This window comes from Neltuma alba, unplaced genomic scaffold, assembly GCF_004799145.2.
Source record: "Neltuma alba isolate B1F8T4 unplaced genomic scaffold, ASM479914v2 tig00013147_pilon, whole genome shotgun sequence".
NCBI lineage: Eukaryota > Viridiplantae > Streptophyta > Magnoliopsida > Fabales > Fabaceae > Neltuma > Neltuma alba.
In genome coordinates, this window is record NW_021637461.1 from 128767 (window position 1) to 148495 (window position 19729).

Sequence of the window (19729 nt, forward strand, 5' to 3'; positions counted from 1 at the left end):
CTGTTCCCACCTTTTTTCCTAACCAAATTCCCGCCTTAAATAATAGTAAAAATTCAATCTTCACAATAACAATCAAATCAAGTTTAAATGGCACTGTGCTCTTCAACACCCACCAGCGACAAAGGACGTATTCATGCCTCTTGGCTGTGCTTCTTGTAAAAAACAAATTTTGGGCAAGTGCGTGCGGGTGTGGCCAGGTAATCACATCATTTTAAAAAGTCCAATCTTTCTGTGATTGTGAGCTTGCCAACTCTATTCAGCCATGTGTGGCAGAGTTGATTAATGGTCTTTGGATTCGAGGTTTTTATTTTCTGTCTTTTTCAGCGCTAAAAAGTAACGTAGCTCCCGCATCCTGGAATGAAAATTTTGAAGGCTTTCACTATTTGTAACTTTGAGATTGGAACCCTTCGCCGTAGAAATCCCGATCCTCTGAGTTCTGAGTCTGCTGCGCCGACAGGTAAGGAGCTCTGTGTCCGTTTCTCAGATACTTTGATTGAACCGAATCAGCCAATCAGGGCTATATCCCGGATTTGTTTCCTTCTTCCTTTTGATTAATGATTCTAAAAGATTCGATTTTTAGGATTTATTGAGCTTCAAATGATCCATGGGGATGGCACTCGCAAGGCCGCCTGCGAAGCCGTCTCTCTCGATCGTTTCGATTCGCTCCCTGCCTTGCAGGTTCCGCCATTCCATGATGGTGATGTTTCTTCTCCTTCTTCACGGTACTCGTCATGCGGAGAGTCCGATTTCGAGCGCTATTGTAGCGCGAACTCGGTCTTGGGCACCCCAAGTGTGTGCAGCACGATTACTGTTTTCAACGATTTTACGGAACATGACAAAAATGATCTGGAGAATTTTAGTTTAAGAGATGGAATTGGTATTACGAGCCAGGATCAGAGGATTTCATCCACTGGTGCGTCGAGCAGAACGCCATTTTCACGAACTGGGATTCGCAGCGATGATATCCAGACTCACCAGAACTTAAAATACAGCTCCATTGCGTTAGAATTGTATGATGATGACAATGACGATGTGCGTGCTGCGCCCATGCTTCGTGCAACGGGTCTTATGGGGACCAACCAGTTGGGCAATAATTTGGACCGGAGTTCCATCCGTAAAGGTTCTGAAATGTGTGAAGGACAATCATTTGAGAACCTTGAACCAATAGTGCCTTCTGCAAATTGTGAAATGAGGAAAACATTAGACAGTTCTTTCACCTCGCCAAATCTCTGTAAGAAAAGTCCTGTGACATCAAAGGTCAGTAATTACTTCTGCTTAATATGTCAAATAATGCGCACTTGATATGCCCCTTGTAACTCCGGAACGAACAAATCATATGCCTAGTTATAGACTAGATTACTGTTTTGGAAGATGACGCAATCTTTTCTTTTTTTTTTTGGTTGGAGGATTAAATTATATTTTTACATTTCCACGATTGTAACAATCAACTAAAAGATGCCCTGTAATATGTAGCGCGAAGTGTCTCATTTTGACTGTAAATATACTAGACCTTTGATATTTTTTCTTACCAGATCAGTGATAGATCAGAACTCTGGTGGTGAACTGCTTTGATCATATTCCTATTGAAATTATTGGACTGAGTTGTCTTAAATCAGCCTTGCTTGATTACTTTTTGTTTTAAATTGCCGCTTTCCTTCTTGATGCATTTTTGTTTTGTCCTTGTAGTTTGTAAACCTGTGTAATTGTTTCACAGTTCTATAATATTGTTTGATATGTGTGTGCATGTTGATCATTTTGGGAACTAAGAGTTGCTTGTCTTCATCTGCTTGTGTTGTGGGATGATTATTCACCTGGATGGTTTATCTCTTGGGTTTATGATTCTGTTACATATTGCAGATGAAGGATTTTGAGCAGCATGGATTGTATGATGATGTTCATGAAATGGAAGAAAGTTTACTAGAGTCTATTGATTTCGCTGGGTCTAGGCTTGGTCAGAGTAATAGATTTCGTGAACCACAATTGTTTAAGCCTTTAAGAGACGGCGGGTTGACAGCCTCAACTTCTGGCACAGATGGTGCTTGCCTGCCTGTTCAACCTCCAATGAGATTAGATAGGGTTAAAGTTGTAGGTGCAAGGCAGAAGAGTGGAGATGTTTCTTTCAGCAGGAGATTGGTGGGGATAAAGGAATACACTGTATATAAAATGAAAGTGTGGAGTGGCAAAGAGCATTGGGTGATTGAAAGACGATATCGTGATTTCCTCACTCTCTACCATTGCATGAAAACCTTATTCACAGAGCAAGACTGGGATTTACCTTCCCCTTGGTATGCTGTAGAAAAAGAAACTAAGAAGATATTTGGAAATGCATCTCCTGAAGTTATTGTGCAGAGAAGCATTCTCCTTCAGGAGTGTTTGCAATCCATTCTTCATATCAGACACTTTTCTTGTCCTCCAAGTGCATTAATTTGGTTTTTATCCCCTCCAAGTGCATTGATGTCTGGCTCTTTTACAAGTGTGACAATAGAAAGAAATTATTCCACTTTAGGGAAAACCACGCCATTTATATTTGAAATTCCTCCATGTAAATCCATTGAACAGATGTTGGCAGCACAACGTAACTGTTGTGCTGGATGCCACAGGCATTTTGATGATGGAACAACTTCGATCTGGGATATTTTACAGAGGTTTGGATGGGGCAAACCTCGACTCTGTGAATACACTGCTAAATTGTTTTGTTCTTCTTGCCATACAAATGAGACTGCAGTCTTGCCTGCGAGGGTTTTGCATCATTGGGATTTTACTCCTTATCCAGTTTCTCAACTGGCAAAGTCTTACCTTGATTCTATAAATGACCAGGTAACCTGAAAAAATAAAACATACATATCTCATTCATTGTTTAACCCTTTTTGGGCTCTGCTTACATTGCTAGCCGGAAAGTATGCATTTATTTGTAATCATTATGAGCATTGGACACTGTGAGAAGCGATGCTGAATTTTTTCCTTTATATAAGGGTGTTTGGATTAGCTTTATAGAAGTGATTTTACAGTATAGAGGTAAGTATGTAAGATGAGTTTTGTCTTGGCCTGTGTGAAAACACTTTTTTGAAGTGCTTTTAGGGGGTTGCCAGGTGCCTGTTTAGATTTTAGTTGTTAATTCTAACTACATGTTTTAATTATTGTCTAGCTTTGGGCTTGGACAAAAAATATTTGCATAACTTCAAAAGAAATTGGAACATTAAATTAATTTTGCTTTTTCTATGAGCAATAAATTTATTATATTTTAAGGATATCGCCTACAATGGACGTGAAATTCTCTTGACTTGAAATGTTGGAAGTTTACTTGCTTGTCACATGGCTGTGGATCGACGAATGCATAGGTGCACATACATGCTTCTTATTCATTTTAACTTTAGATATTTGGGAGTTACTCTTAATGTTCTCAGTTTTTTGATATAACTATCTGATATCCAGGACTATGGGTTTTGAACAAAGTAAGACATTTTGTTTATGGATTTTCTTGTGCAGCCCTTGCTTTCTGTCACTGCAGTTAATCCCATCGTTTTGTCAAAGGTTCCAGCCTTACTCCATGTTATAAGTGTCAGGAAAAGGATAGGGACTATGCTTCCATTTGTTCTCTGCCCATTCCGGAGGTCTATCAGTAGTGCGCTTGGAGTGCGGAGATATCTTCTAGAAAATAATGACTTTTTTGCTCTGAGAGATTTGATTGATCTTTCCAAAGGAGCCTTTGCTGGTTAGTTTCTATTTTCAGTTTACTGCTTAATTGTGCAGTACGTGCAAGTTTTTTTCCCCCCATGTGCCCTTCCATGTGCCCTGTACAGTACAAATTTTACCTGTTCTGTTGTTTTTGGATTGTGGGGCTAATAAATGATTTACTTTAAAGCCAACATGTAGCATTCGCTGGGTCAATTATCCCTGATGTATGGTAACTGTTATTGCAGCACTTCCTGGCATATTGGAAACAGTGTCAAGGAAAATCCTAAAACACATCATTGACCAATGTATCATATGCTGTGATGTTGGAGTACCCTGCAGTGCCCGACAAGATTGCCGTAACCCATGTTCTCTTATTTTCCCTTTTCAGGTGTGCATCTGTTGGTAACCTTTATCATGGTTTTTTTTTTTTTTTTTGTGGTCAGTGATAGAATTGTTTCTTTTGATTTATTATGCTAAGTTACCCTTTTATCCTAAAACAGAAGTGTACCCGTTGTGTCAGAAAGCAAATGATGGATAACTATTGTTCAATAAATATATGGTTTGTATTTATATTAAATACTTGCAAATTATCAGTTTCCGACTTTCACTTTAGTTTATAAATTGTATGGGGTACTTTAGAGGATCTAAACTGAATTTTGAAAGGCTCCTTTAAGTTGTTTTAAAATAAGGCTGAGCGAACTTTCTGGTTGTTGTTGTAGTGGTTTGAACTGCAGAATTCCAGTTTGCAGAGATGTTTCCAATTTTAACCTCTATGCCTTTTTCTGGAACCTTTACATGAATAGGACTTTTTAATGTGTGTTTTGTGAAAGGAACTGGACCCCCACTAGCTTTACCCTTTAGTTGCTTGCGTGCAAGGCAACTTCCAGATGTGCACCCACTAACTTTGGTGGAGCGAATAATAGGGATTTGGATTACTACATGCACAGTCATACTGGAGAGGGAGACCCCAAAAAAACAACTTTTAAGATAAAAAGGTCTCTTTGGTAGGATTCGAATTTGGAAATAGGAGAGCTAGGATTGTCATGTCCCTAAGGAGTTAGTTATGTTCATTGGAACTGTTGGTTCGATATATTACTTGGAATATATCCACAACATGCTAGCAGAATAGATTGGAACACTGTTTTAAGAAGCTACGGCTCCATATTTTACCGAAAAGTCCTAAGTATTGTCATTCTCTAATAGGAAGGAGTTACTCTAATCTAACCAAAATTTGAACAGGAAGACGAGATTGAAAGGTGTACAACTTGTAAGTCAGTTTTCCACAAGCCTTGCTTCAGAAAGGTTCTCAGCTGTTCTTGTGGAGCTCACCATAACATAAGCAACGGTGAAAGGCCAGTGAGGGATTGGTGAAACAGTAAACTCGGCTCTGGCTTCGATCAAGAGTATTCATAGGTCAATTTTTTGGTTGTCATTCTTTGTAACGAGTATTGATGTGATATATATGCTTCTTCAGTTTTCTTTCGTATGTTATTTCCCGTTCATGTAATTCATGTCTGTATTCTTTCACTTATTGAATAGAGAACTCGAGTTTCTCCACCGGGACATGCATTTCAACTTTCGATCAAGATAGACAGAGTATCTCACAAAAATAATAAAATTCAACAAATTTCTTCTTGGAACTAATTTGACAATTCTAGAATCGTTTAATCAGAACTCAGTTTTTCTTCCTAGAAAGCCTAGTTACTTACATGCATAATGGAGGAATAGTCAAGCATACTGATGCCAATTTGGGCCATTGAGAGAATGAGAATTCAGAACTTGCTCAGAGTTCTTGGAATGCCTGAGTAATTACAACTGAGCAGAAAGTGACTCTGTAAAGCCAGGTTGCCCGATCAACACAGCTAATCATTCCCAAAAAAGAAAAGAAGCACTATATATTTGCTTTGTATTTGTTCGATGTATGAATCCAACAATGCTGATTACATTCTACCCCCTTCCTTTTATCTACTGAATTTGATATTCTTCAGAAAATCAAAACTAGGCTATTTCTGAACTCAGCTCATCTCCTACATTGATACGAGTTAGGGAACCGCGTTGATAACACATGGTGTTTCAGCTTTATTATCAAAGCGAAGATTCCATAGCAGGGAATATGAAGTAATGCCACCGAGCAGTACCTACAGGGCACAGAAGAAGGGTCAGCAAATCATCTCAATTATATTATTATCATGTAAATATCATATCACATGGCTTTACTTGGGAAGAATGAATGGACAATAATCAGCAGAATATGAAGGCAAATGCTAAGAATTACGCACCAGAGCGGAGCATAGGAAGATGACAAGTCAAGAAATGGATATGGCCACCTGTTTTAGGAGGAAAAAAGAAATCGATGTTACAGATGCAAGAAGTTTTCAGAGAGATGAGATCAAAGAAAATTTATTACGATTTTTACCAGAGCTTAACGCAAGCATGAAGAATCCACTGGAAAATCACATATGTGACTGTCCACATGCAAAAGTACCCTACTCGGAACCAGGGGAATCGCTGGAGAGGAAAATTACAAGTTTCCGTTAGAAAATTTAATAGTACAGTTCTTTTACCAAGGGTTTGTCATCAATTTTCGGACGAAAATATAACATGTTAATTTTTTTTTAGAATCAACATATGAAGACGCATACCAGGCAATTTAAAGCCGTGTCTCCAAGAAGGAAAACAGCATTGACACTGTGCATATTGATAATCAGCTGCCACAGGACAATTCAACATACCGTTATTGAATTATTCAGAAAGACAGTTAGAAGTTTGAAATCTTCTCTTTCTTTGTTAAGAGCAGAAGTGAAAACAGATAGAGACAGCTTAATGCCATAAACGAATGGTACTTACAAAATTCAAGTTGTAATCTTTAATGGTTAGAAACGGAACAATTATGAACCAAAATACGCAATCTGTGAGCATTACAGCGCCGGCATTCATCTGTTCACAGGTGAAGAAAAAAGAATCAATAAATTAGCCAGTGTTGAAGCAAAGAGAAAGACACTTAGCATAATGGGTAAGAGGACAATGTACTTAAAGATATAAACTCGTTATATTCCGCCATTTGAAGAAATTAGAAGGGGGGGGGGGCTTAAATAAACCAGTGAGCTATGAAAACGTACCTGGAAAAGTATTTGAAAGATGTAGCCCCAAGTGCCAGCAGGTTGGCGACCAGGATCTTCAACTGGAGGGTTTAAGGTTTTCTGGTGGTTAGAGCCATTAGAGGTTTGTGAAAGTCCATGAACATCATAAATGCCCTGTTCTGCATCTCCATCAACATTATCAACTTTGTCACCACTCGCTTTCTTATGATGTCTGTAACATCCATGCATTGACAGCAAAGACCCCAGCTGCAATAACATCATACAATGGCAGTGTTTATGAGAGATTTTTGCAGTAAGAAACAAACTAGATTCTAAAACAAAACGACAGATCCATTATGTATAGCAGTTGAGCAGTACTTACCCCAAAATAAATGGTGATTGAAGTAAATGTCCACCTGTTTTGAAACCCCAAACAGAAAATGAGATATTAGGAACCAAGAAAGAGACGACTGAGAACAGAATTTATCATCTTTTTCGTCATAGACTTTTTGTTCTAATGTTAAAACGTAGGATGATGCTAAACTAAGGCTCTAATAAATGCGATGTCGCCATCGAAAGCAGCCAAATTTTGAGATAACGATTTCTTTCCAGGCCATGAATTTTGAGATGACGATTGAAATCAAAAGGGAATGAGAGGCCTTACTGAGTGTAAAAATAGAAAATGCTTCCTCCGTCTGTAACAGCAGTGATGATGAGCAGAACCAAAAGCACAATAAACGCGATAACTCTAAAGACCAACAACCAGACAGGGTGAACTCCCTTTAGACATGGCCTCCATGTTTCATCCTCGTACAAAACTCCTAGTGTTTCTTGTTGCTGGGTTTCTCTGCTACCTCTTCTCGAGTTCCTTAAGGTTTCATTTTTCCATATAAGAAATATTGAAGACATGGCTGTGATTAAAACCCAAGCGGCACAAACCAGAACCCTCCAATTTAACCAGTAACCTGTCGTTGTTGTATCTGCAGTCATAATGGGTTGCCAAGAACTTTTGGGAGGGCCTGTTAAAAAACTCATGGCGTTCGTTACTTCTGATTTCTTGGTCTTGTTTCCACTTCCCAAATTAATGCAGAGTGGAAAAAGAATGAGCCAAAAACTGTCAGGAAAAACAATAGTTGAAGAATGAACAAATTGAAATGGTTATATATATGTTGTAATGAGAGGCCTTAATGCCTCGCAACGATAGAACTGACTTGCCAGAAGAGGCGAGAAGACATTTAAGCAGTGAAGCGAGAAGGAGAAGATGAGGTGAAGGGGAAAGTGGTCATGGGTTTCTCATGCACTTTTCAAAAATGGGAACCTCTGAAAATTTGCCCAGGGCAGCAAGAATAAAAAAAAATGATAAAGTTAAAACTGGATGACCCATTTTGACCACATTAAAACCCCTTAGATTACGTAGAGATTCCAACCTTTGGGTGGATTTAAGCACAGAAAGATACACCGACAGGTTTAATATTAGAATAATGAGGTCTATAAAGGAAAAGTAGGAGCTAATCTCTGTAAGCAAAGAAAAGGTTATAACTTACAAGGGAAAGCAACGCGGATGTGGAGGAGTGAGGGGAAGAGATGCTTTGCTTCTTTGCTTTGTTCAGAAAACTATTAAAGACCAAACTGAGAGAGAGAGAGAGGGAGGGAGAGAAGGAGAAAGAAAAGGATGGTGTGCTTTGAGCATAAGCTTCTCTTGGTTGCTTTTCTTATTATCCCAAACAATATCTGTTTAAATAAGCGCCAGAGACAGAGTGCTCTGTACTCTTAATCTTCCACATTCCCATGCAAATATAAACTTCCAAGACACAACACACGCATGTTTTTGTGGACATTTCTTGGAGTAGCTGACAATCTTGCCATTGCAATACTTTTTATCATAATATAATTTTTTTTTTATTTTGTTTCTGAATCTCTAGAGAAAGAGGAGAGGGACCAGAGAGAGCACTTGTATTTGGATTTTGTATTGGACTGCTTGGAACGAAGATGCTTCCTGTAACCCAAGAACTGTTGTGCTTTGTATCTGTCCTGTGTTGGTGATAAAAGGAATAAAGTGCTGACCGAGAATGAAATGACAGCGCCCCAAAAAAAAAAAAAAAGGATGCTTTAAGGATATGATATGTTGCATTCAAGTACAGGAGACCGCCAGTTGGGACCAATGATTTGTAACATGATGATCAGTTGATTGCCCATTGTGCTACGACATGATTCGTTCTATGAGGGAAGTTTAATACTCCTGGCTACCAACATCTTGAGCATTTTAATTATTCATTAATAATGAGTTTAAGTTACCTTGATTAAATCTGAACTTGGTCAATATTGTATGATATTTAAAAACAAGAACAAGTTTTATGTGATAGAATATTAAAAAATAAATGAACGTTTATGGGTGAGAAGCAAAATAAGAACTGGTGAGTAAGATGGATTTTAAAATGATAAAAAAGAAAAAGAATGAATAGGGTAGTTAAACATGAAGGAGAGAGGGAGATATGATGAAAGGGTTACAGTTAAAGCATGAGATTGTTGCTGCTTTTAGGACATCAGACGGTGGGCCCCACCACCCTTCTTGACCTGGACTCCGAGGAGGAGCCCTCCAAGCTGACGGTGGTCTCCGGACCTGACATGTGACAACTGGAAAAGCAACCACTACGGTTACCCATGTTCCGTGAGCCCAAAGCATGAAAATGAAATTACGTGGTAATGAATTTTTGTTTTTTCTAAAGATATTTTCTTAAATTTAATACTACGTAAAAAATTACACGTCAATGTAATTTTTGAAAAGCATGCATAATAAAAGCTCAGAATAAAACGTGACCCACCAGATTGTGACGCCTGCCCATTATTTTTTTTTTTCTTTTTGGTAATCCCACTCTTTATGGTTTCTTTTATCTGGCTTTCTAAGGCATCAGCTTGGTCCCCAAGAAATCAATCGCCGGTTTGAGCAATCCACGAGAAAATGTCGGGCACAGTTTCCTATGATTGTGTAATACTCATCTCTACATGATGGTGACCAGTTTCGGTTCCTTGCTGCCATGAAATCCACATTATTCAATATTTAGATACAGTTTTAATTGTTAAATTTAAAATTTTTAATTAATAATTTTTTTAAAAAAATTAAAGTTAAAAATTACATCTATTTTCGATTACCTATCTATTAAAGAAAATAATTTTAAAAAAATATATTAAAAAATTTAATCTCGACCGTTCATATTAAATTTAAACAATTGATATTTGATGAGTATCATGATGCTTGTCATACTATAAGTGCTAAAAATGACTTCTAACTCCTTTTTTTAATATGAGAATTGTTTCATTGATCTGAATAAATTAAGAAAATTAATCACATTGTTAATAATATTTGTGTTAGATTTTTTAAAAATATCTTTTTTATTAACATGCATTGTAGCTGTTATTGATGAAAATCTGTTATTATATATAATCAATAGGAATGCTTATTAAAAAAATTATAATTTTGGGAGATATAGTTAATTGAATTCTTATATTAAGGATGAAAACAAACTCATGCCTAGCTATCATATTTAAGACAGGAGGTAACATATTATTTATGGCTTATAAATAATATGATTTATTAAAAAAAATTTTAAGTTATACAAAATTTAAACCTATTTTAAAATTTAAAAAAACTTATGCAATTTCATCTTTGCCTCTTAATCACTCTAGAATTTTATATTAAATTTGATAACATATAACCACAGACATCGACTCTAATTTTTTTTGGTATAAGCTGCAAAAATTCAAAAAAAAAAAAAAGGTAGAAACTACGTGTGAAAAGCTCATTGTACATACAAACTAAATTACGAGAGATTTCTGTATTTTATGAGCGGGAAATCCATCATATCAAATTAAGTTATCGACATTATGTTCATTAAAATTTAAAAGCTAACAAGTTTGGCATTAGCTTCCATGAAAATATAATGACTTGTAATGTTCATTTTATGTAAAGGTAGGAATGAATATATGGAATTTGTTCAAATTCTTTATTATTTGTGAAAATATTATATTATAAAACAATAAATTGAAGGTCCAAGTTATCAGATCTGGCTTTATATTGAAAAAAATGTGGTGTAAAATAAATATAAAAAGCGGGAATAAAGGAATATACCAAAAATCCAACTTTTCTTAGCATTTGATGCATTTGAATTCGATAGGTATGAAAGGGAGAGTGAATTAAGGAAGCAAGGCTTGCACATCAAGCAAGTTAAAGCTTCAACTTTTGTTTTGGGAGGGCTTTCATTTTTGTCTATGTTGAGGGAATATATCAGCTCTATTGCTATAGCGACAAATGAAAAATAATTTTCTCATTCCTTTGACAAGTTGCGACCAAAGGCAAAGACCAAATTCCAAAATCCCTTTTGCAAGATTTTAATTTCTTTTTTTTTTGTCTTTATTTTTCTTGCATTTGATGATTATTTATATTTTCTCGATCCGCTCATTCTAACGTTCATAAATGATTTTTCATTCTTAAAAAGAATCAATTTTACCAGATTTATGAGTTGTTATAAGTAATTTGGAAAATAAAAAGCTTGAAATATGTTATGAAAGCAAATCTTAAGAGAGAGTTCAATACCAAGAAAAAACCAAAAAAACTACTCAATGTGAAAACCAAACATTTCAATTGTGAGATTTCTCAATAAGAAACTCGATAATGCACCCTTTTCAAGAGATAACATCTCTAATAGTTCCATATATATCATACCCTCTCCGTAAACATCACCTCTTAATTAAAACACTTTTGTTATAAACACAATCCCAAAAGAAATAACTTAATTTCAAGAGACCAAATGTATTGAATAAAAGAACCCATTAAAATTATAAATCGTATTCTACGTGCAAATCTTTGTTAAAAAATAATGACAATTAATTGGCTGTTAAGCTATTAATTAATAGCGATAAATGATTTAGAATATTGACACTATCTTCCATCCATGCAAAGAAATGTAGAGATGATACAGACATACACATAATTTGATATTATACGCATGCGCCGGCGCTTTTTAATTAGTTTTGCATGATAACGAATGGACTTAATGAAGGTCAAGAATATCCTCGTAGTGACGAAGGGTTCCCTTTTTGTTAATTCCTTACAAAAAGTAACCATTCATTAAACAATAACCTCAAGTAACACATTGGGAGCTAAAGTTTTAATTCGAAGCTTCTTCTTTGAAGCACTATTCAATTCACAATTAATGAAGATCACAAGCTTTTGAGCTAGCTCGTGATTAAATTAAAATGCCCATTAAAAATATACGGATTTTGATGAATTGCCATCAGACAAATATGCGGGAAGTATCGTTGCCTCTCTTATTTGAGGAAAAAAGAATCGAATGGACAAAAAGAATGTTGCACAATATACCTGTTTCACGCAATCATACATCGTCCGTTCAAAATTATATGCTAGTCGTATAGAATTAGTTCCAACGTTTGCCTTTAGATTACTCGCAAAAGTTTAGGTTCATTTTCAGACCACGGGAATCATCCCAAAAATAGAATGAATGAATAAATAAATGAATAATCAGCCAACACGAAACGCAGAATTAATTATCAGCAACACACTTGTCTGGCAAATGTCGATCGAATATGCCAAAAGCTAAGATTCGGATTTCAAATCATGTCATCAACAAAGAGTGATGAAATTACAGAAACGCATATAGTAGGACGTACCTTTCATGAGAACCTGTGCAGTTGAAAATTTGAAATAAGCTTGAATTAAATGAAGCTCTGGCATAAGAGCACAAGCTTTAATAATATTAATAATATGATTTAATAAAATAATGACATTTTAATTTTGAATCTAGTAAAATAGAGATACATTGAGCGTCCCTTCATCTTTTTGAAAGTTTTCTGGTTATGTAAATTACGGATTCTACTATCTGCTGTGAGGTTTGTTATTTGATGAATCAGAATAGCTGCAAGTTTTAACTTTTAACCAAAAGGTTACTTTACTTGATTATTGTGGAACTTTATTATTTTAAGAATAGAATACAGTGACCAGTCTTCCGTATGGTTAAAATTACGCAGATTATCTTTCTCAATTTTTAATAATTCCGTTAGAAATATTCCGCTACATATCCTGAAATGTTTAAATTTTTATTTTATAATTATGTTAACTAATTGAAAATTATTAATTCGTCTGCTTTCTCTGTGTCTAATGTAAATTAGTTAATCATTCAATTAGTTTTTTAAAAAGAAAGAAAGAAAAAGAAACAAGGGGGGTGGAAACTTCAATAGATTTCATGAACCTTGTGTGAATTGGACGGGTACGAGAAAGGGCTTTCTGGCCTATGTTGGTCGCCAAATAAACGTTAGCCCACGATCATCATTCAGCATCGTCCTCCCCCACAACAGCTGTGCAATTCCAATTATGTTTCAAGTTTGGACGAATCCCATATCAAACCAAAAACCAAAAAACAAAATAAAACACATTACAGGTTAATTTTCTAAAGCAAAAACATGGTTGTAGTATACTTATATTCCACGAAAAACTTTCAAGTTTGGGCGCAGCATTAGGTACAAAGCACAGTAGGGTTTTTCCCGTCCTGAGAGCCAAACTAAACACACACCTTTGCTGATAACAGAGGAAACCCACCCCTACACTAAAACTCACTTGCCAAAGCGTGCATGTGCCATTGGGGCCCCGGGCGAAACACAGTATTTGAATGAACTGTAATATATACGTTATGTACAGACATTATTCATAAGAGTCAGAGATTTTACACTTCACAGAAATGCGTATTTTAAATGTTCCGGATGCCGATCTGACGCATCTCCGATTCGAGGATGATGCCGCAGCCCGCTCTCAAATATAATGACCATCATCATCTCCCAGTAGAGACAGAGAGAAGGGAGCAACAGCCACGTTAAACGATGGTGACCCTATTCTATCAACATGTATCATCTCAAAGTCACCTTCCTGCATTATGACAAAGATAACCAGACTTAAGGCGCTTGTTTTTCTGATGAAAGGAAACATATCTGTAAAAGGTCAAAACTTGACGTGAAAATAATCGTGCTTCATGAACATAATAAGCAGATGTAACCAGTGGATCCGAATCAACTTAGAGGTGTCCGATATGGGGCTTGATTTCAATTTTCCTCCCTTTAAGCCAAAATCGCGGCGTCAACTCATTCTGTGGTAATAAACAAATCTGTCATGACATTGATTCAGTTATACTTTTACTTTTTGGTTTCCTCTATCTAGGTGACGTGACCGCCAATTATTGAGCGGGTAATGGTAGTTGTTTGGCTTCAAGGGGCACTGACTCAAACATGATGTCACATATGGATATTTCAGAGGAGAACCATTGCAGGTTTCCTAGATGAAGGCTTTTACGGAACCTTGCTATGCCAAGGTGGCAGTAAACAGTTTAAATACGAAAATCACAGCTTGATGCGATTCAGTTTTAGTATGACTACGGAGACTATACCTGTAGAAGATCTAATTTAAAGAAAAATATTAGAGATTAAATCATTAATTTATTTTAAATTTTGCATACAAGAACAAAGGATACAAATTAGTCTTACCATTCTGCCATTTGGTGTGCTTATTGGACATGCTGAAGAGTATTCAAAACTAGTCCTAGGAAGCATTACAGGCTGTTCGCCAACAACCCCCATCCCCCTGTCATGATGGAAAACAGTTCAAGACTTGTATGTTGAACTTGAATAATCACGGATTCAAACAATAAAAAACACCAAGAAAGTTTCAAGAATAAAGATTGCCGAGACAAGAATAATCAACTCACCAGACATTTTCTGTCTTCCCATTTGCATCCGTTATAATCCAATGCCTTCTAAGAAGTTGAACAGGGCGGTCAGAGTTGTTCGTAATTCTGATTCTGTATGCAAAAAAGTAAAGCCCCTTTGAAGGCTGACTTCTTCCCTCTATATATGCACTTCTAACTTGAACCCTGATTCCCTGTGTAAAGTGGATATTTAACTTTAGAAGCTTGGACTTATTTGGTCATAGGTATGGAATTTCTTTAGATGTAACCATGCACTAGAAATACTATTTAATATTCAACAAAATATGAGGTCGGAGAACAAATACTTGCTAATTGAAGTAGTAGTCATACCAAGGTTGTTGCAGTACTTGAACATTTTAAGAGACCGTGTGGACCAATTTCTCTAAGCTCATCACGATATTTTGCTGCATCCTATTTGGGGAAAAAAAAAAAACGAAAACAGAGACTCAAAAGGTGGATTTACGATAAAATCATTATGCTCTGTCACCGTGAAATGAAAGATGATATATAAACTGATTTAAAAGAAAAGGAACAATGAATGAGATTGCCTTCTCTATAATATTTCCTTCACAGAAGGAACCAAAGTGTAATGTAAACCTTCAAATAAGGTCATGAAAGCTAAAACAAAATGCACAACATAGCATTTCGATCAGCCATAACTTAACTTGACAAAATAAAAAAATTACACTGGCTGCATTGAAAATTTAATCAGCAATATATAATGGTTTAGTTGAAGCTTGGCAGAAAACAACAACTCAACAAGGTCGGGTGACAGGTAGATACCAGAAACCTCTCCTCAGCAATGGCTTCTTTCATTAATCTCCGCAGACGCAAAACTGGCTCCTCCTCTTCAAATGATCTAATCGAATCACGAATCCTCGCAGCTTCCTTGTAGTCCTACAAGCCAGCATGAAATTTCAGCTAAAATATATTGCCATCTGATGCGAAGGAAAATACTCAATGAGAAAACTAACCAAACACAGACCTCGGACTTCGCAGCTAGCTCCATTTGCTGCTTTAAGAAGGCATATGTGTGGCTCCGAGACAGAAACGAGCTCGGACCTGCACTTTGACTCGCACTCCGAATCTCCCCTCTGCCATTCTCATTCCTGTCTGCAATACAGGCCACGATTCCATTCGTTCTCTTCAGGTTCCTGCAATTTACCCAATGCCTCCTTCCTCGCAAATTGTTATCGCAGAAATCAGACCCTCCGCGACCCGGCAGACGCAAATTCAAGAGAGCCTTAGAACTTAAAGATTGCATTGCCTAATGCTGCAACTAGTCTCGAGAATTTTTCAGTGATTTCAAAAAATTTCCCGAGAACAATACGATAGAAATCCTATCGTATCGGCAGCTTTCTTTGTTGATTGCTCACAGCGATGCTGCTCCTATTGGAGGGAATCCAACATATATAGTTATAGCTTGGGAGATTTTCCTGTTATCTTTCTTGAGGCTGCCAACGATATTCCCGGGCTTCGCTATTCTTTGGTGGGTTTTTGCCTAGATAAGCAAATTAGCCATTATCCATTTAAGGAGATTTAAATCAATAACGAGCAGACGAGGCCATGGCACGGACTCAATATCCGCCTTGGATTGTGTCTGAACTCTGAACCACAACACAGGTATCGGAATTTTGGTGCCGGCCGCAAAGACGCACGTGTCGCTTTTATGTTGGCACGAAAATATTTCCCCTCTAATAAATACTAAATGCAGAAAGGCAAATAGTAACTTCAAACGTGGCGCAATTAATGCCCCTCTTTCTATTTTTAATTTAATGGACGAAGAAGGCAAATTACTACTCGTTTTTATCGTCTAAAGTATCAAAATTGGGTTAAGGTCTATTAACACTCCAAAATATTTTTTTTGTGTCCATCTAGTATTTTGAAATACTTTTTTGCCTTGATATTAGATATTGAGTATTAGACGCACCTAAAAAAAAACTTTGATAAGGTGTTAGATACATCAAAAAATAATTCGCAGTACTGAACGTACTTAAAAAATATTTTTAGGTGCTAGATAGATGTATCTGAAAAAATATTTAGAGATGATGGATACACATTTAACCTTATTAATTTCAAATAATTATCAAAATTAAAAAGGTCAAAAAAAAATTTTAAGGTGTTCAAATGTAAATTAAGACCGTACTTAACTTTCTCCCCGAGTTTTTCTCCCACATTTCCTTTTCCGTCTTTTTTTGGAAGCCCATGGATCTGATTCATTGTCTGATCGAAGCAGTAACAAAACAGCAGTCTCAGTTGGCATTATGGGCCAATCAATGGTTTTCCTGTCAATTTACAATACACTTCCTCTTACCTCCGGTTCTAATATAGAAAAGTTAATTAATTAATTTAAATAGTTTTAAAAAAATATTTAAATTAATTATTTATAATAAATATGTGTTATTTTTTGTAAAATATCCTTATTAATCATGCGTAGCTAGAATTATTATTTGATGTAACATTTAATATGTGCAACTATTATAAAAATTACCGTAAAAATAAACAAATATAAGAGATAAAGTAAATTGAGGATCTCACATTTAGAACCAAAATGAATCTTAAACTAACTCTTGTATTAAAAACATGAGGTAGTAATAAAAAGGGCCAATAAAAATTGGTCTGATGATAGGTATCGAATTGGCTTATAACTTAATAAGATTGTGGGTTGAAATCCAAAGACTTTGTTAACAGATGATTTATAAGTTGCTCATCCAAGGCAATCCAAATGAAATGAGAGGATGTGACACGTCCAGGAACAGACATTGATGAGAAAATGAGCAGTCTCCTGCAGTTGCCTGACATGAGTGGGAGGGGCATTTTTATTAAAATACTGCAAACAGTTAAAAAAAATTACTAAAATGCTACATATTTAAAAGAATTTAGTCAAATAATACATCACAGGTCCTTCACACCAAAAACGAGTTTCAATTTGTGAAGAACTCGTTCACGCTGAAAACTCCTTGGTGAAACGACTTGTAATGTAGTTTTCAACATGAACGAGTTCTTCACAAATCCAAACTCGTTTTTTGTGTGAACGATTTGTAATGTAGTATTTGAGTAAATTTTTTTAAGCAGGTAGTATTTTGGTTTTTTTTTTTTTACTGTTCGAGTATTTTAGTAAAAATGTCCCAGATTTGATTTTCCCATCGTGAAAAGCAACATTCTTTATTTTTCACCACATCAAGCGTAGTAAAATGATAACTCCCCGTAAGGGCCAGGTTCCTTTTTTGAATTGTAGAGTGCAGCAAAAATGGACTTGATCCAGTTAAAAATGCCAAGATCAGCAAAGTGAGAAGAGTGCATGGATAAAGCACTAAACCAGGTTTATAAAACATCAACTGATTCACTATCAGGAATTGGGTCTATTGAAAGGAGCTAGTCCCTCATAGACGAACCAAGATTTGAATCCCTACTAGAAAAGATGCTCACATTTTGTGTCCGACAATACCTGAAATAGAATTGCTTTCAATAGAAAGATACCTATGTTTCAGTAAAACAAAAATATCAACTGATTCCTTTTTTTTTTTCACCAGCAAAACTGATTCCTTTTCAGAGCATCCAAAAACACCCCAATAATTTATTTTGAGATGATGTCTGATTAAAATATTACCCAGAAATATGAAAAGCATATGCTTTTTTTTTAATAAGATATAAATGCAGTTTCCACATGAAATTCCATATGTCTACCATGTTATTCCTTGGGAACACTAGATATGTGATGCGTTCTTCGAAGCCCTTTTTAAGCGTGATGTATTTGGTGAATTTTAATGATTTCAATAGCTACTAAAAAAAGACCTCATAAAACAAAACAAAAAACAACAACATAAACTAAAAGGGGGAAAAAAAAAAAAAGCGAGATGGAGGATTCGTACAGAAAGTAGATGCACCACTTGAAGGAAGGAGGCTAGCACCAATAATGAACGAAGCAACCACATGCAAGCTGCACCAGAACACATACACTACCTCTGTCTTACTTATAAAAAATATCTTGTAAAATTCTATATTTTGCTACCTCTGATACTTAATATAAAAACTAGTTAATTAATTTAAATAGATTAAAAAACTAGTTAAATTAGTTATTTGTAATAAATAAATATTATTTTTCTTAAAATATCTTTACTAATCAAGCATATTGGTTGGAACTATTATTATTACAAGGACTATCTTGAAAAAATAATGGATAAATATGAGAGACAAAGTGGATTGAGATCTTATATTTATGACCAAAATAAAAATCAAACAAACTTTTATATTAAAGATCAGAGGTAGTAATTAAAATCACTAATCTTATACTTAACAAATAATTAATGATGAGCACTAAATAAGAGTAAAATTGAAAAAGAAAAAAAAAATTCTTAATTCATTGACAAAAGGCTTCGATAGTGTACGATGAAAGCAATCACAACTTCTATTCACTCTTTTTAATTTTTTAAAATCATAAAATTATTCTGAAGTCTCAATAGATTTTTTTGCAATAAATTTTATTTGTTTAATTACCAAATTGCTCTTATTATTTTTTTAAAATTTGCATTGACAACTGAAAAAGTAACCGTTGACAACTTAAGATGCAAAGATTAATAACTATCACGGCGGGTATTGACAACATATTTTCTCAACACATCAAAAAATGTAATACATGAATTGTCAATACTTGCCGCAATAGTTGTCAGTTCTTGCACCTTAAATTATCAACCACTACTCTTTCAGTTGTTAATGCAAACTTAAAAAAAGAAGAAAAAGAAGAAGAAGAAGGGTAATTTATTGCAATAAGGTCTTTTGATACTTCAGAATTAATTTTATGATTTTAAAGAATTTTTTTGTATTTAATTTTCTTGATTGGGACGCAATTGTAATTTTTCCTTTCTTTTTCTGTATGTTCTTGAAGCCATGGATATGATTCATTTTCTGATCGAAGCGGTAACAAAACAGCAGTCTCAGTTGGCATTATGGGCCAATCAATGGTTTTCCTATCAATTTACAATATGCTCCCTCTTACTTCTTCTTGTTCCAGCTAATTAACTAATTTAAATAGCTAAAAAAATATTTACATTAGTTATTTATAATAAATAAGTATTGTTTTTTATGAAATATCTTTTCTAATTATGTGTAACTACAATTATCATTTGATTAACTTTTAATACATGCAATTATTATAAGAACTGTCTTAAATAAATAAATAAATATAAAAAATAAAATGAATTAAAGGTC

The 19729-nt window shown here is 35.3% G+C and overlaps 3 protein-coding genes across 6 annotated transcripts; 1 reads left to right on the top strand and 2 right to left on the bottom strand.

Moving 5' to 3' along the window:
• The first annotated feature begins 139 nt into the window (after window positions 1–139).
• On the top strand, window positions 140–5238 carry LOC114734813 (uncharacterized). Its single transcript, XM_028922458.1, has 7 exons — window positions 140–197; window positions 325–457; window positions 581–1257; window positions 1858–2817; window positions 3487–3712; window positions 3921–4063; window positions 4915–5238. Exons 2-7 carry the CDS (start codon window positions 358–360, stop codon window positions 5044–5046), a joined length of 2238 nt encoding a protein of 745 aa, XP_028778291.1. The 5' UTR covers window positions 140–197; window positions 325–357; the 3' UTR covers window positions 5047–5238.
• On the bottom strand, window positions 5170–8444 carry LOC114734814 (uncharacterized). Of its 4 annotated transcripts, none has more exons than XM_028922462.1 (9): window positions 8300–8444; window positions 7420–7774; window positions 7138–7171; window positions 6795–7022; window positions 6523–6612; window positions 6318–6383; window positions 6092–6183; window positions 5955–6002; window positions 5170–5813 (listed from the first exon to the last, which is right to left on the bottom strand). In XM_028922462.1, exons 2-9 carry the CDS (start codon window positions 7743–7745, stop codon window positions 5696–5698), a joined length of 1002 nt encoding a protein of 333 aa, XP_028778295.1. In that variant the 5' UTR covers window positions 7746–7774; window positions 8300–8444; the 3' UTR covers window positions 5170–5695. The 4 variants fall into 4 exon arrangements, with proteins under 4 accessions (XP_028778295.1, XP_028778294.1, XP_028778292.1 ...); XM_028922461.1 differs by having other exon boundaries at window positions 7420–7827; XM_028922459.1 differs by having other exon boundaries at window positions 7420–7869.
• Window positions 8445–13212: 4768 nt separating this feature from the next.
• LOC114734819 (uncharacterized) lies at window positions 13213–16105 on the bottom strand. Its single transcript, XM_028922472.1, has 6 exons — window positions 15507–16105; window positions 15305–15418; window positions 14852–14932; window positions 14522–14694; window positions 14301–14397; window positions 13213–13689 (listed from the first exon to the last, which is right to left on the bottom strand). The coding sequence occupies exons 1-6, from the start codon at window positions 15783–15785 to the stop codon at window positions 13576–13578; spliced, it is 858 nt and encodes a 285-aa protein (XP_028778305.1). The 5' UTR covers window positions 15786–16105; the 3' UTR covers window positions 13213–13575.
• Window positions 16106–19729: the final 3624 nt, after the last annotated feature.

Bases quoted from the DNA above. Each gene is read 5' to 3' on its own strand.
- LOC114734814 (XM_028922461.1), bottom strand. From the start codon at position 7,790: ATGAGTTTTTTAACAGGCCCTCCCAAAAGTTCTTGGCAACCCATTATG. The intron at 6,384-6,522 runs GTAAGTACCATT...GTCCTGTGGCAG, and splicing joins AAGATTACAACTTGAATTTT to CTGATTATCAATATGCACAG. The intron at 6,003-6,091 runs GTAAAAATCGTA...CTCCTAAAACAG, and splicing joins CATGCTTGCGTTAAGCTCTG to GTGGCCATATCCATTTCTTG.
- LOC114734813 (XM_028922458.1), top strand. From the start codon at position 358: ATGAAAATTTTGAAGGCTTTCACTATTTGTAACTTTGAGATTGGAACC. The intron at 1,258-1,857 runs GTCAGTAATTAC...TACATATTGCAG, and splicing joins AAAGTCCTGTGACATCAAAG to ATGAAGGATTTTGAGCAGCA. The intron at 3,713-3,920 runs GTTAGTTTCTAT...CTGTTATTGCAG, and splicing joins TTCCAAAGGAGCCTTTGCTG to CACTTCCTGGCATATTGGAA.
- LOC114734819 (XM_028922472.1), bottom strand. From the start codon at position 15,785: ATGCAATCTTTAAGTTCTAAGGCTCTCTTGAATTTGCGTCTGCCGGGT. The intron at 14,933-15,304 runs GTATCTACCTGT...TTCCCCAAATAG, and splicing joins TTGCTGAGGAGAGGTTTCTG to GATGCAGCAAAATATCGTGA. The intron at 14,695-14,851 runs GTATGACTACTA...CACTTTACACAG, and splicing joins CAAGTACTGCAACAACCTTG to GGAATCAGGGTTCAAGTTAG.